The 14,539-nt window shown below is 54.4% G+C and overlaps 6 protein-coding genes across 6 annotated transcripts; 3 read left to right on the forward strand and 3 right to left on the reverse strand.

Annotated features, from left to right (window-relative positions):
* Positions 1-750: 750 nt before the first annotated feature.
* On the reverse strand, positions 751-1,841 carry BKA58DRAFT_406488 (arginase; the record flags this gene model as incomplete). Its single annotated transcript, XM_046171962.1, has 3 exons — positions 751-1,054; positions 1,107-1,693; positions 1,755-1,841. 3 exons carry the CDS (start codon positions 1,839-1,841, stop codon positions 751-753), a joined length of 978 nt encoding a protein of 325 aa, XP_046019918.1.
* Positions 1,842-2,569: 728 nt separating this feature from the next.
* Positions 2,570-3,112, forward strand: BKA58DRAFT_68069 (uncharacterized protein). The gene has a single exon (XM_046175715.1). The coding sequence runs from the start codon at positions 2,679-2,681 to the stop codon at positions 3,027-3,029; it is 351 nt and encodes a 116-aa protein (XP_046019919.1). The 5' UTR covers positions 2,570-2,678; the 3' UTR covers positions 3,030-3,112.
* An 83-nt stretch (positions 3,113-3,195) lies between these two features.
* Positions 3,196-3,886, reverse strand: BKA58DRAFT_415206 (uncharacterized protein; the record flags this gene model as incomplete). Its single annotated transcript, XM_046172533.1, has 2 exons — positions 3,196-3,230; positions 3,283-3,886. 2 exons carry the CDS (start codon positions 3,884-3,886, stop codon positions 3,196-3,198), a joined length of 639 nt encoding a protein of 212 aa, XP_046019920.1.
* Positions 3,887-6,378: 2,492 nt separating this feature from the next.
* BKA58DRAFT_68064 (WD40-repeat-containing domain protein) lies at positions 6,379-8,598 on the reverse strand. Its single transcript, XM_046175714.1, has 2 exons — positions 6,779-8,598; positions 6,379-6,706 (listed from the first exon to the last, which is right to left on the reverse strand). The coding sequence occupies exons 1-2, from the start codon at positions 8,125-8,127 to the stop codon at positions 6,487-6,489; spliced, it is 1,569 nt and encodes a 522-aa protein (XP_046019921.1). The 5' UTR covers positions 8,128-8,598; the 3' UTR covers positions 6,379-6,486.
* A 1-nt stretch (position 8,599) lies between these two features.
* BKA58DRAFT_68088 (COQ9-domain-containing protein) lies at positions 8,600-9,658 on the forward strand. Its single transcript, XM_046175716.1, has 2 exons — positions 8,600-9,152; positions 9,204-9,658. The coding sequence occupies exons 1-2, from the start codon at positions 8,718-8,720 to the stop codon at positions 9,534-9,536; spliced, it is 768 nt and encodes a 255-aa protein (XP_046019922.1). The 5' UTR covers positions 8,600-8,717; the 3' UTR covers positions 9,537-9,658.
* A 1,176-nt stretch (positions 9,659-10,834) lies between these two features.
* BKA58DRAFT_370580 (frequency clock protein) lies at positions 10,835-14,430 on the forward strand. Its single transcript, XM_046168994.1, has 2 exons — positions 10,835-11,477; positions 11,533-14,430. Exons 1-2 carry the CDS (start codon positions 11,171-11,173, stop codon positions 14,199-14,201), a joined length of 2,976 nt encoding a protein of 991 aa, XP_046019923.1. The 5' UTR covers positions 10,835-11,170; the 3' UTR covers positions 14,202-14,430.
* The last annotated feature ends 109 nt before the right edge of the window (positions 14,431-14,539 follow it).

The following is a 14,539-nucleotide window of genomic DNA, read 5'->3' on the forward strand; positions in this document are numbered from 1 at the left end:
ACATGCTATGCTAAGGGCAGAGTAGGCCTCGTGAGTGCCTGTCCAGCATGTATCTTGGCGAGCAGGAAACCGGCTGGCCAAGCGAATCGCCGCCGTTGGGGATCTTATGGTCGCGCCCAAGAACGCAACGAAGCTCAAGACGGCTCGAGAAATGCTGGAGCCAACAAGGCATCGCGCGACAATCCTAGAGGATTTTCACCTATTGTCCCGGCGGTGATAACCAGGCCTGACGACGTGGAACTTACATATGAACTGCCTAGGATACCTTATTCGCAACGCCATATGCTTCCGATGGACTCCCCTCTTTTAAAACGTACTGGACGGCCGATTTCGGGCTCAGATCCAGACTCGATGCTGCAAGAGCATGGTGCGCCTAGCGGAAGGAGACCCAAGAAGCGCGAGTCCAGAAGCGAGAGCACTGATGCCAAAGCGACATTTAAGGGTGGCCGTTCAATATTCACCCCACTGCAAACCTTATTTGCAGAGAAATTTTCAAAAAAGCAATTGCAAACGGAGGTGGAAGAACCCAGAGGGCGGCTCTCTTGATGAAGAAATATGCCACGTTGAGAGTGAATTATCGGATTGCAAATGCCCCGGCAAAAAATACAACATGTACGGATTTTTGTATGGCAGCAAACTATTGCGACACGTAATGCGGGCATTCTGTGAACTTGCGTCATTGACTGTCTAAAGATACCGTCTATATTTGCCCTGACCAAATGTCTCTAGAACCCCATCCGTCATAGAAAATTACAACAGGGTATCGCCAAGCGCGCAACGAACGATGGAAACACCAGCACGGACAGTGTCACCAGCACCCTCAGCATCAAGGCTAGGGTTAACCTCCACAAGATCCAGCGCAATAAGCTGCCCAGTCGCAGCAACGCACTCAGCGATGAAGTCACCCTCGCGCAGCGTCAAACCACCGCGAACGGGCGTGCCAGTGCTAGGTGCCCACATGGGATCCAGAGCATCGACGTCGAAGGAGAGGTGAATGGGCGTGTCGCTTCCGATCCAGCCCAGTGCCATGTCCATGACTTTGCCGATACCATGCCTATCGTCCTGTTAGCAACCCTCTCCGGGCTTCCAAAAACCGCCTAACATACCTGTCAATTTCATGCATACTAAACGCCTTGATGCCCCACCTCCTCAAGATATCCTTCTCCCCCTTATCGATATCCCTCAACCCGATATAAACCAACTTCTTCGGACTGATCAAGTGATCCTTCGTAAGCCACCCAAACACATCCTCCCTCTCCTTCTCCTCCGCAATCCCCGTCAGAAAGCTAACCGGCATACCATGAATATTGCCACTTTCGCTCGACTCAGGCGTGTTGATATCCGCATGCGCATCCACCCAAATCACCGCAATATCCTTACCCAGCCTCTCTCTTACCGCCTTCGCAGTCCCAGAAACAGTGCCGATGGCGATGGAGTGGTCGCCGCCGAGAGTCAGAACCAGTTTCCCTGCTTTGGCGTGGGCGTAGACTTGGTCGCTGACTTGCTTCGTCACAGCCGAGACGAATTTGGGGCGCTTCATTTTGCGGTGGGGTGGGTCGTCGGCGGGTTGTAGTTCGGAGTAGTTGTGGACTTGGCCGTCGTAGCTGACTTTGAATTCTAGGTCTTCTTCTAGTTGCTTGATGAGGCCGTTTTCGATGAGGGCCATGGGCGCGGCGTCGACGCCGGCTTTGGGCTAGGGGGGTGTTGTTGGTTATTTTGAGCTGGGGAAGAGAGGTGATGGTGGATGGGCTTACCTGGCCGCCGCTGAAGCCGACTGCGACGATGCCTAGGTCATGCTTGTTGGGCAGGAACTTGGGCTGTATTGTGGGTGCGGAAGTCATGTTGCTGGGAGTTGTGTTAGTCATGCGATTTGCTGTGTGTCGTGGGCAGAACTGTGGGAAAGATGGGATTGTTTGCGGGTTGGTCGTCGCAGAAGTGCGACTTCTAGATAACAAACCACCACGTCGCAACACGTCATCAAAAGCAATTGCTGTGATTCCTTACCTTTTGTTATGAGTGTCTTTACCAATAATAAAATGGCTTTCAATCTATCAAGCAGAAAAATGCTAATATCGCAATGCGTACAACAACACTCTTATTCCAACTCACGAAGAGGAAATGCAAAATAATTAAAAACTACAAACTCGAGCGAGGGGGGGCAGCCTTTTATCTGCGCCTGATCGCGCACAATCTCTTACCTAATTACGTGTTGCTGAATTTTCCCTCCATCGTGTGCACCTGTACTTAAGGGAAGCTCTGATGAGGCTCTCGTCAAATTTATCACTTAGGGGAAGTAGTCTTTATCTTAGGACCGGTAACGCGTTAGGTACCGTAAGAAAGCCCCCACTACCGCCCCGGTTGCCGCCAGCACGCTTTAGGGAGGTGGCACGGCATGGGTGGTGTCAACGTGGCTTTTGCGCATGCTGTGGAACGGAGGAGATGTGTGTGCATTTGGTGAGTAGGGCTGTGTAGAGGGCTCTTCTTGCTGGTAGGAGCGCTTGGGGGTGTTTGGCAAGCCGCTGGGAAAGCGATTGGTTGGGTGGTGTGTGGTCTAATCCTGGTGTGGAATGGGCGGTTGCGATCGGCTTTGCCGGTTCAGCCGCATGCGGAGGCTTGCACGCGAAGCCAGCTGACCTTTCTTGCACCGTTCATCGCAGTCACATGCGCCAACGCGGTCAATGTCCGGTCCCGCGATACGTTTTGTGGCTTCCAAGTCCGCAAAGAACTGCACAGGAGTCATTCAATTGCTGTGTCATGTCAAGCCTGGGGTTAGTGCGCACCGCGAAGGCATCGCAGCGGTCTCTGATGACCGCATTGAGATATGCGTTGCCGCTCAACCGAAAGAAGGACAGGCGAACAGGGCGGTGAGGGAAGTCATTGCTGATGCGCTTCGAGTTGCCAAGTCTGATGTTCAAGTTATCAAAGGCATGAAGAGTAGGGAAAAGACTGTAGCTGTTTGGACAAGCACAAAAGGCACAGCTGAAGAGGAAGTCAATCGCATCAGAGCAGTATTGGAAGGCAAAGAATAAAAGTCGAAGAATCGTGTCAAGGCATTACTATTATATTACTTTTGTGCCCGGGTCATTAAGGAGCGTCATATGTACAGCATGGGTATCTCCATCTACCACTTCATGTTCATTATCCAACAGACATTAAAGATCCCACTATCACCATTTCCAGGTGCTAGAGAGAGATCTAGTATTGCCAGGCACCAGCATCGTCGGTGGCAACTAGAAAATCGTTAGCAAAAATCCAACATGTCAGAAGAAGCAGAGAACTTACCAGCAAGAGCGGTGAAGCCAAGGCAGTCATCGCCGAATTCACCATCCTCAACGGCGCCGAAGACCTGGTATCCTTCACCCTCGCCAGCCGGGCAGGCAACAAAGCCAGTCTCGTAGTCGAGGTATCCGTAGACGTTGCCGTTGGCAGGCGCAGTGCGGCTGAAGCCAGTGACGTCGGAGCCCTCGGGCTTGGAGACGGAGTGGGCAACAGTGTACTGCAGAGCACCGCCGGGCGCAACGTAGACCTCCTGGCCACCGGGGACGACAACGCCCAGAGCAAGAGTTCCCTGACCGCCAGCCAGAACGGTGGTGTTACCGGCAGGGCAGGCTTCGGCGGGGATGTTGGGAGGGCAGTAGGACGAGGGGGGACCGCCGCCGAGGTAGAACTTTCCGCCGCGTGCGGTGAGGGACTGGAGGTGGATGGGCGAGGCGCTGCGGGAGGAGATGACACCGAAGTAGCCGGTGGGGAGGGCCTCGCCTGAGGCGGTCGACGAGGGCGCGCTGCCGGTGGCGGTGGCGGTGGCAGAGGGCTTGGGGCAGTCGGAGGAGATGGCAGTAGCCATTGCGCTGGCGACGAGCGTGGTGATGGCGACGGTGTACTTCATCTTGGCGAGTTGTGTGTGGTGTGGAAGAACTTCAAAAGCGAGTGTTGTAAAGGGAGTTATAAACTGGGTACTGTGTGAATTGCTTTTGAAAGTTTGCTGAGGATGATGACCCTTTGTGCAGCGCCGTTCGCGGAACTCTTTATAGCCCACGGACGATGGTCAGGGTGTGAGGGGTTTGTTCTGTTCTACCGTCTTCCAACCTGGCGACTAAACAAAGTAACATTGACCCTCCACCTATTTCCCCACCGTCATTCCTCGTATCCATGCAGATGCAGCGCTGCACTGTCCCTGCAGGCTTGAACCATGCCCGTAGCAGTAATGTCCCGGCCGTTTAAGCTCACCCTAAGCATGCTTCAGGCACTGATCGGCCAGTCAATATCGCTGGAAACATGACGAAAACGGGTGAGCTAGCCTGCGCGTTGCATCCACGCATTGAAGCTTCCGACACAGGGACGTCATATCTCGTCCCTGACGTACCGTACCGTATACGCATGTTGTCGACGTGGTTGATCACCTCGTGTTTCAATGTCACCAGACTGAGGTTGGGCAGTCGGCTGGTTGTGTGACCTAATACAGCGGTCGCATCGGACGAGAGTTTTACCACCTCTCCAGGCGATAACGGCGGTATGCAAAAGTGCCGGTGGATGCGGTGGCATTGAATATTTCCGCATCCCGCATCTCGGTATCGCTAGCCGTCGCTATTTGGATTTGAACATCAACCTTCCAAAACACCTCGATAGCTCCTCTCCACCTCGCATTCCCATTACACAACCTTTTCCACATCGGAGGTTGTCCGTGTGGTCATCACGCCATCCTCCGTGTCCCTCGTACGACATCAACGAACAGGTACCGTGGTAACATGTCTCGCGGCACAGTCAGAAAAAACGAGGCTGGCAGAAGGACACGATCCCCGCTGGTGCCACACCCGCTACCTTAGTGCTCCTACCCACCCATCGCCACTTCTGGAAATAGAAACCCACCAAACCTCGTATTTGCAGCCAACGCTACCTTTCAAAGTAGCAGGCAGGTAGCAAATACGAACCGGTTATATGGAGATCGTGAAGGAACAGCGCGGAAGGTGGTAAGCGGGCGGAAGGCGTCGGCACCTTGTCGTTGCGATAAGAGAAGACATGATCATGAATTCTTCCTGCTTACGCCGGAGAAATGTCCGTCAAAGGTTCTATTCTTAACGACAAAGTGCGGTACTGGACATGTCTGTCTCCTCCGACTGCAGACAGCGGACAGCGTAGTCCAGCTTATGGCAAGCACGCGAGTACCGTTCTGTCAAGTCCATGTTCGCGCATGAAAGACCGGGCCGTCCCCTGTCGCATACTATGGAGATACTGCTGCATTCGGCCGATTGGAAAAACAAACCACGGTACGCAAATACCTAGGTATGTACCGAAAGCGATAGACCGCATACATGCACGCGTTTGTAAATTCGATAATCGCGATTGCTCTAAACTTGTTCAGTATGAGGATTCATGCATGAACTATTTAATTCCGCTTTTGGAGAGGTAGAGCGGTGTGAACGGTCGTAGATGCGGAGAATTGAGAAAGATCGTGAGTATGCTGGATGTTTCTCTGCGAAAGACCGACGTTTGGCGTTGTCAGAACATTCGAGAGCTTTCACGTTCATCCTGCCCACCAGAACAGAGCTTCAACGACGGGCGCAAGTGCATCCAACGATGCCAATGAACCAACGGCGACGGGGATACTTCGCCTTAGGTATCTAAACGATGTGTTCCTTACACCCATTCAAAACGCTATTGCGATCGTCCTGCCCGCCAAGGAACACCTCGATAGCCAGCAAGACAAACCCATATACCGTCTATCCTTATGTAAAGACGACCATATCGAACGCAACCCGACAAGCGACCTCGTCCTCGACTATGGAAGCTAGTGTTTAAGCAAGTATGTGTGTCCTCTGGTAGTCCAAATCCGGTATAGCCCTGTACTATTAGGAGCAACCTTGGAAAGGTCGTAGGACTATCGTGGGGATAGAACTAGACAGGCATTCGAAAGAAGACACCGGGTACATGACCAAAGCTACTGCAATGGGATTTCCAGAGCGAGGATACGAAGTTTGCGAAGATGATGAAGATAACTGGTATGCGCGCAATCGGAAATGTCTTCCTCACACCCATGCAATGAAGTTGTTGCAACCGTTCTACCCATCCAGATACAACTTCAATGGCGCGAGAGACGGTCGGACAAGAATGTGCTGAACGCGCAAGCTCCTTTTCGCGGTGTACGTGTACGTTTACGAAGCAATGCAGCTTATGTAGTAAGAAGTCCAGATATCCAGGGACACTAGTCGCGCCGGACTGTAAAGATCAGAGGAAGTGTACATTGTCCCTGTATCGACAGCGCACTCTAACCTAGCGTTCTGCCCATCGAAGCACAGAACTAACAAGAAGTGCTAGAGCTTACACGGCAGTCTGAGGTTCAGACAATGGCCCTACTTCGCCTTGGGTATCCAAACAATTTCCTCACGCTGATCCCAAAAGCTATTACAATCGTTACAGCAAAGACACGATCGAGCTTACGCACCACGCTCCCCCAAATCCGTCTACCATCGTACATCCCCCATCCTCATCTTACATCCACAAACACAGCTTCCCACTTGCAGTACCAGCGGCCACCCAATCAACTGTCGGATGAAACTTCGCAACCGCCGGCACAGCCGTAATCCCCTCGCCCCCCAGCTGCGCCAACTGCTGGCCCTTTGCCGTGTAGATATCGACGAAACGATTCATATTGCCGATGCAGAAGCGCTGTACGTTGTCTTGGGGGAATTGCTGCCATTGTGCTCGGAGACTGTTGGGGTTGTTAGCGTAACATCCGTATAGTTAGAAGTAAGGAGGTAAGGGGGAAGGGGGAAGAACTCACATAGTGACCCAGCGGCCTGTCTGGTTGTTATGCGGCACCACAGCACTCGGTTCCATGGCCTCTTCTTCCAACGTCGTACCAACTTTCCACTCCGCACAGTTTCCAAAGTCATGTATCTTGATCGTATCATCGTACGACGCAGTTGCTACCTGCCCTGCACTATTCCACGCAGCATGCGACACGGACAGTTTACTCGTGTGTTCTCCAACTAGCGCGGGGGCCCTACTTTCTCCTTTACCGGTAATTTTGCGTAGGTCCCAAATCTTCAACGTGCGGTCAAGGGAGGCAGTGGCAACGAGATGCGGATGTAGCGGGTGTAAAGTAAACCCTCCGATTTTCTTATCGCTCAGCTGGAAGATTTGCAGTCCCGCTGCTTTCTCGCTCGGAGTGCGCATATCGTAGATGCCAAATTGGCCGTCGAGGGTAGAGAAATACAAGGTATTAGGGTCATCTTTTGAGATTTCCAGACCGGAAAGGGGTGCTTCTTCGTCCTTGTCGCTCGGGGCGTAGACTTCGACTGCAACACCCTTTGCCAAATCGAGTTTACGCACGGAGGAGTCGTAGGAGGCTGTGTAGAGCGCGTTTGCGTCGTGAGGGCTGAATTGGAAGGTGTGGATTGTGCGGGTGTGCGGTTTGAGGGTTGTGATGGTGGGCCCTTCCCTGTCTGCGTCTTCGTCGTCTTCGATTTTTACTTCTGCTACTTTTTGTGATGCGTCGCAGATACCTAGGTTGCCGAGCTTGTCGCCGGCAAATACTAATGGTTTGTCGGTTGTGGGATGTAGACCCATGGAGTATATGCGCTCTGGCGTGATCTTGATTTCATTCGGCTCAAAGTCTTCCCATAGTGCCAGGCCGCTCATGCGCTCTCGGAGTGCTCTCAACTCCTTGTCGGTAGTCTCCTTCACGTCATTGTAATCGAATGTGCGCGCGTACGGATCCGCTGGGCCAACAGAGAGGAAGTTCCCACTCCTGTTCCAGTCTTTGCCTGCTACGACTATGTCACTGAAATTGAAGGCATCACTAACGCGTTGTCGCTTCGCGCGATCAGCCTCACGTATCGCGACGTATTCGTCCTCTGCTTTGCGCTTTGCAACCTCACTGTCTGCCACAATGCCCTTTAAGCGTGATGATGTTCTACGTGGCGCTACTTCTTCTTGCTTAATCTTCTTGGGCGCGGGCTTTTTCGCTTTTGGTCGCGATGGCACGGATGCCTTTGCCTTGCCTGTGGGTCCTAGACCGGCTTCTGCAGCCTCCATCTCAAGGTTGCGCAAGAGCGCCTGCGTCTTTGCAATGTTCTCCTGCCGTTTCCGCTCATACTCGCTGACCTCGACATTTTTGCCGCGCGCCATGTTCAGAATGCAGATCCAATTCTTCCTTGTATACCGAGGCAGTCTCGATTCTACGCGGGGTGTCGGCGGGGACGTGTAGGCTGCGATGCGCGTGCGGGCGTGGTGTGGTCAAGATCGCGTTTCGATTCGTTTAGATGTCGCCTCTGAGATTTGCGGGGTATCCGATGGGTTCCTGAAGATCGGATGGCAATTGTCTGCTGGATGCCAGGGGAATTGTGGACTACATGCGTGCAGGCAGATGCTGGATCTCAGAAGTATTGCCACTAGCGCAGACGCGTCGGACGCGTCGGTCACGTGGCGATGTGTTAGACAAGATCTCAAGATACAGGCGTATGAGGATCTCCAGCCTCGTGTAAAATTTGGAATGGTGTCTAATCGCCACGTGGTAAATCAGTTTCGCCTTCAGCCTCCAAGATCGATATGCAGACGACGTTGAGATCGATTCTCAGATTCAACGTCGAAATTGATCGACAGCTCTACGACGTCACAGGGTTAGCGTCAGATCTGATCGATTGCGGTCTTGGCAGATTTGCGGAGAAGGCAGCAAATGTCCGCATCGGCTGATCTCTACATCTTCAATTGCATCCACCATGCCACCATCACGACTAGCCAGCTCGCTACTCGGGAGTGTCCGAGCAGCCTCAACTCGCGCAGCACCCGCTTCGAGACAACGATGCCTATACCATTCGTATGATTACGCCCAACCGCCGCCATTCCCTCCCGCCGAGTCTGCCATTCTCTCCTCCGCATACGCACACGTACCCAGCCATGGGTTTACTATGGACGCACTGAAGCTTGGTGCTCGCGACGCCGGGTACCTTGATGTTTCTACGAATCTGCTTCCGCGAGGCGTCTTTGATCTGATCAATTACCATCTTGTCACGCAGCGCTTGGCAATACAGAACAATGTACAATTCCCAGACCAGGGAGAGCAAGGGAAGAAAGTGGGCGTTGGCGCAAAAGTGAGGACCTTGACGTTGGCGCGGTTGCGGGCGAACGAACCCGTCGTACATCGGTGGCAGGAGGTAGGACAGTGCATACACAACAGCAAAGGTCAGCGTGCTGATGGTTGATAGGCACTCGCCATCATGGCCCAGCCCACGTACGTCCCGGCATCTATCGCCGAACTTGCGAGACTCGCAGACGAGATATGGTTCCTATCAGGGGACCAAAGTGTAGACAGCAGCTGGTACACCAAGCGAGCGACACTCTCCGCCATCTACTCTTCGACCGAGTTATACATGACACAGGACAAGTCGGCCAACTTTGTAGAGACGGAGCAGTTTCTAGATAACAGACTACAAGACTTGATGAAAGTTGGCGGCTTCATGGGCGGACTGGGCGAGTGGCTCAACTACACGGGACATTCAGCCGTCAACGTGCTGAGGAGTAAGGGTGCGCGCATCTGAGTTTGTTTATGCATCGGTGGGCGTTGACTTGTTTCATGGCATGTTAAGCCGAGGCCATGATGTACTCTGTGTCTCTACTTTTTTCCCGTTACACTAGCGAAGAGGTCACGGCACATGCGATCTCGATGAGATGTTGAGTGTGACCATTCCCTGTACGAAACCCCCTCGGGTTTTCGACAGTTCCAAACACCATCGCACGATGATTATGAGCCTAATTCCAGCATCGCCGATGGCGACGTGCATCCTAACGAGTTACGAAACAAGATTGGTTGCGATTCGGTGATTTGGCCGGGGCGTCCCCCCGGCGCGCTCTGCCCTGCAGTGTTGTAACGAGTAATCTGCGATCCGAGCTCAATCGGTGATCTGAGGTTGAAAGTGGCATCACCCCACCGTGAGAGTGAAAAATGTTGGAGCAAGCAGTCATGGTCAGCCGTCGTCCCAGGTCGAAGCCCCTGAGGATCCAGGCGTGATAAGACCCTTTGGGTATGCGTGTCAGAGGAGATCAGTTGCATGCCTGCCGTGAGATGCATTAACGAGTGTTCCAGCTGGACCCTTTATTGCGATGGCCCTCTCGATGGCGATGCTGGCAGCGATGAGGGCGGCACATTGGGGCTCGGGCGCCGGCCAATTAGGGTGGCAGGGTGGGTAGGCCGAACAACCAAGGACAGATCAGGGTCCAGGAAATCGATTGCGCTTCTCAGGCGGTTGCAAGAGTGACCTCATCCAGCGAGGGGACACGAGGGCGTGCGCGTCAGGAGAGACCGGGCTAGTATTTGCAATCTCGATGGATGCTGTGGTCGTGTTTGAGTGAGTGATGAGTGTCTGGTGTGGCTGGTGAAGCTCTAGCGGCAGCGCGTCAACGGTTCGTGCCGCCACGGTTCTGTTGTGATGGGAAGCCATTGTGTGAAATGGGGCCTGGACCATCCATCCTGCCGTGCAGCAACTGTCAGACGCGGATCTAGACGGTGGTGGCAAGCTCATGTGCGGGCGATTGCACGTTGTTCACGCAGCTGGCAGTGCGGCAGTGCGGCAGTGCGGTAGTGCTGGCTAGAAGACTTTGTGTTCTCCGGAGAAGCAGCATGGAGTCGATGGCCATCAGAGATATGGAGAGGCATCGAGCGCGCAGGGCCAACGGGCGGGACACAAGGGCGATGGGAGCCTGTCTGGGCGATGGTGGGTTGGAGAGCAAGGCCCATCGTCGATTGCCGGTAGTCGCTCGCTAGCCCGGAACGCCACAGCTGCCTCTTCGCGGCCAGGTACCCTCGATCTCCAGCTGCAGTCTTGGCAAGTTGGAAATCGAGAGCATCGACATGCTTACCCACATCAAGATCGATGCCCATCATGGCTCATCTTCTCAAACCAGCGCCGAGAGAGCCCACAACTCTCTTCAGCCAGCTTTGCACGTTTCAACTGCACGCCCACCGCCCCGACAACGCCGCTACCAGCATCTCTGCCATTCGAACCACCGCCGCGGAAGCGTCTGATCTTTTCGAGCCTGGCACACAACATAGCCGCTGCCCGTACTCGACAGCCTCTCCCAGTCTACAATATACGCACACGGCCTGGACATTCACCATCATATCCACATGGGGAGCATCCTGCCTGTCTAGCCTGCCAACTCTCCACCCGCCCTCATGAACGACCGCCCGGGAACCATTCCCATGGCTGCGCGCTCCCACCCACGCCGCCCGCCAGCCCACCAATCCGTCTCTCTCCGCCATAGCCCACCGCCCCAGCCCCAGCCTTCAAGACGCGAGGCCAAGAAGGCGCCGACTGCAGAGACGTCGCCCACCCTTGCCAGCGACAAGGCCAACCCGCCCTCGAGCGTGTCCCCTCAGCTTCTCTCCCACAAGACCAGCTCCGGCGAGAGCAGCGACGCCGGACAATGGTTTGAAAAGACCAACAACACGGCCAGCCAGGGAAAGTCGTCCTTCGTCGACAGTGAGTGTCGCCCAGGACATGGTAGAGGAGAGAGTAGGACTGACCACCGCTCTAGATGAACCGCCCTTCTTTCTCCGCAACTCGTCTTCGTCCGAGACACCGCCCGATAACTCGCACTCCACTCAGGCACGTGCCACCATGCCATATCGCCCCCTCGGCCACATTGGCACAGATGGCAGCAGCACCGAAGACTTCCGAAGCGTCATTGACGACTTGACCGTCGCCAACAAGAAGCTCAAGCAGCGGCTGAGGAAGTACGAGAAGCTCTACGATGCCCATCTGCAAGAAGAGAAGTTGTTCGAAGTGAGGTTCCATGGCTTGCCAGACCACAAGAAGAAGGAACTCGAGGAGACTCTGCGCAAGTTTGCATCAGAACTCGACGAAGGCACCGCCAACGACTACGCCGATATCTCAGCCTACACCCCGGCACTCCAAACCCACAATACCGCTTCCTCCACATCGCGCTTCGCCGAGTCGGGCTACGCTTCCCTATCTGCATCCGGCCCCAATTCGTCGGGACAATCCAATCAAGACAACGACAGCCGCAAGATGACCAAATCCGCCTACAGCCGGCAACAGCAAAACATCCAGTCGTACCTCCACGATATCCCCATGGGCCTACTACCGAACAACAAGACCGCCCCCATGACCGACAAGTCCAGGAAGAAGATGGTCGTGCGCCGTTTGGAGCAGATCTTTGCTGGCAAGCGCTCTGTGCCCGGGTCCCACCCACACCCAATGCAGCAACAGGAGGTATCCCAGTCAGCAGCTACAGCTGATCGTGTCCAACGAGAAGCGACAGGCCAAAACCAGAAGCCCGAGGGTCAGCGTGAAGCTCGCATCAGGAACGACCGCGGTGCCAATGCTGGTCAAGAGAGCCATAGAGACCAGGACGAAGCTCTACAGGGCTTCCGCCCTAGCCTGCATATCGAGGAACAGGACTTCGCGGGCTCAGGCCTGTCTCCCGACCAACGGCCCACACGACCGCTAGACCTGGACCCTTACCGTGCACAGGTGCCTACAGAGAACATGGACTACATCCGCCATCTTGGCTTCACCCCACCAGACATGGACTCTGGAGAAGCACCCCTCGGTCACGGCTGGATATACCTCAACCTGCTTATCAACATGGCCCAACTACACACTCTCAACGTCACGCCTGAGTTCGTCAAGGACGCCTTGCATGAGTACAGCAATCATCTCGAAATATCTCGCGATGGTCGCAAAATCCGATGGAAGGGCGGCCTCAACATCACCAAGCACAGCGGCGACAGCTCGTCGGAGCATTGGAGTGGCGCCTCACCGAATGAGTCCGGCTCCCAGTCGCCTTTCAAGGGTATGAAGACTGGCAACAGCGGTGTCGGCAGCGACATGGTCGATGAATTCACGATCGCCAGAAGGCAAGCTCGTGCCCAGCGTGAGAAGGAGCAGAACAAGTTTGCGTACAAGCCCATGTTCTTCCGCAAGGATGAGTCGGAGAACGAAGATGAGTTTTACGCCTTCGATGCCGACTCTTCAGCAAACTACTCTTACCAACCACAGCCCACGGGAAACTCCTCGAGTTTCAGCAGTTCCATCATGCAGAGCTCCTCATCAAAGCCTCGCAGGCGCGATGACGGACCCATGATCTTCTACACCAAGGCCAAGTTTTGCACTGATCTGAGCGGCGATCGTAACGGCGCCTTCCTTACCATGCCCGGCAATTATCAGCCAATCACGAACCAGCCTCTCGGTGTCAAACAGGGCACATCATCCCCGACCAAGAGGACGTCGCTGGACCTGGCCGAGCCTCGGGGTTCTTTGGACACCACGCCGATGGATGTCGACAGCGGATCACGCACTGTCTCGAGTGGAGATGACCTTGGCTTCTCGCCAGAGGCCTTGAGGAATGATAGCGGCAATACCAGCCCAGAACTAATGGACTTTGAGGCTTCGGGTTTGGGTGGTGTGCAGCCAGAGGACAACTTCTCCATCCACGTACGACGATCACAAGTGCCCACCGCGCCGTCCCATGTCGCCGCTCGCCGCTGGTCAACCTTGTATCCCAAGGCCATCCAGGATGCACTCAACTGCAGGCAGTCATCTCCTGAAGTTGAGTCTCCTAGATCAAGTCCTCAGCGTGTAATTGAGGAGAGGATTCTTTCTGCGTCACGGAAAAACCTTCCCAGCTCAACTCTCCCCCCTGCCTCTTTCCTTCCACTGGATTCTTGCTCTTCTGGCGATGTCGACTCGGACCTTGCCTCCGACGCCTCATCCGAGCCCGACAGCGACAGCGACAGCGACAGCGACTCCGGCGGTCCCACGACCGCTATGCAAATCCTTAACATTGCGCCCATCGCCTCCGATGTCTCTGAAGGATCCGAGTCTGACTATGAAGACAGCGACGACGGCAGCGTTGACATGCTCGCTACAGCCCGCCAACAGGACCCTAGTGCCGTCCGTGCTAGCGAGCGCGAATACGACGCTGCTCTTGCCGATCGTCTTGCCGAAGAGATTCCTGCTGGAAGTTCGGCTGCAACCGCCGGAGGCGGAAGTGGGTTTAACAGCCCTGCCGGTGGTATTCGCATTCGCGAGGCCGCCAAGTTGGCCAAGCGTGCCAGCCAGGCCAGCAGTGGAAGCAGTAGGGCTGGACCACCACCGGCGAATCTTAAACGCGCCCGCACTAGCGATTCATTCAATCACCCCCCGAAGAAGAGTCCAAAGATGCGGAACCTGGGGGAGTGATTGATGGTCATTTCTGTTCCAGTAAATTTATATTGAGCGTTCACGTTACGATCCATGAGGCGTTTGGATCGCTCTTTCTTTCCTTTACGGATGGATGGGCGGCGAGGGTTTTTTTCACATGGATGTTTGAGCCATTTTGATACCCCCCTTTTACGATCATCGTTGATTGTTTTTGAAGTAGAAAGTACATGGGAATTGGTAGTACATATCAATCTATGAAAGTATCAACATAAGCTTTGTTTGATAAAACATGTGATGTGCCACCTCAATGCTCAAAGACTGAAGCGCGATACATCCGAGAACATATTCGCATCGAGTACTACCAGAGTCTAGGTGTA

This window comes from Alternaria rosae (assembly GCF_020736505.1).
Source record: "Alternaria rosae strain MPI-PUGE-AT-0040 chromosome Unknown BKA58scaffold_14, whole genome shotgun sequence".
NCBI classification, from domain to species: domain Eukaryota; kingdom Fungi; phylum Ascomycota; class Dothideomycetes; order Pleosporales; family Pleosporaceae; genus Alternaria; species Alternaria rosae.

Excerpts from the sequence above, each read along its gene's own strand:
- BKA58DRAFT_370580 (XM_046168994.1), top strand. The coding sequence starts at position 11,171 with ATGAACGACCGCCCGGGAACCATTCCCATGGCTGCGCGCTCCCACCCA. Across the intron at positions 11,478-11,532 it reads AAAGTCGTCCTTCGTCGACA|ATGAACCGCCCTTCTTTCTC; the intron begins GTGAGTGTCGCC and ends CCACCGCTCTAG.
- BKA58DRAFT_68069 (XM_046175715.1), top strand. The coding sequence starts at position 2,679 with ATGTCCGGTCCCGCGATACGTTTTGTGGCTTCCAAGTCCGCAAAGAAC.
- BKA58DRAFT_68088 (XM_046175716.1), top strand. The coding sequence starts at position 8,718 with ATGCCACCATCACGACTAGCCAGCTCGCTACTCGGGAGTGTCCGAGCA. Across the intron at positions 9,153-9,203 it reads TCGTACATCGGTGGCAGGAG|GCACTCGCCATCATGGCCCA; the intron begins GTAGGACAGTGC and ends GATGGTTGATAG.
- BKA58DRAFT_68064 (XM_046175714.1), bottom strand. The coding sequence starts at position 8,127 with ATGGCGCGCGGCAAAAATGTCGAGGTCAGCGAGTATGAGCGGAAACGG. Across the intron at positions 6,707-6,778 it reads ACAGGCCGCTGGGTCACTAT|TCTCCGAGCACAATGGCAGC; the intron begins GTGAGTTCTTCC and ends CAACCCCAACAG.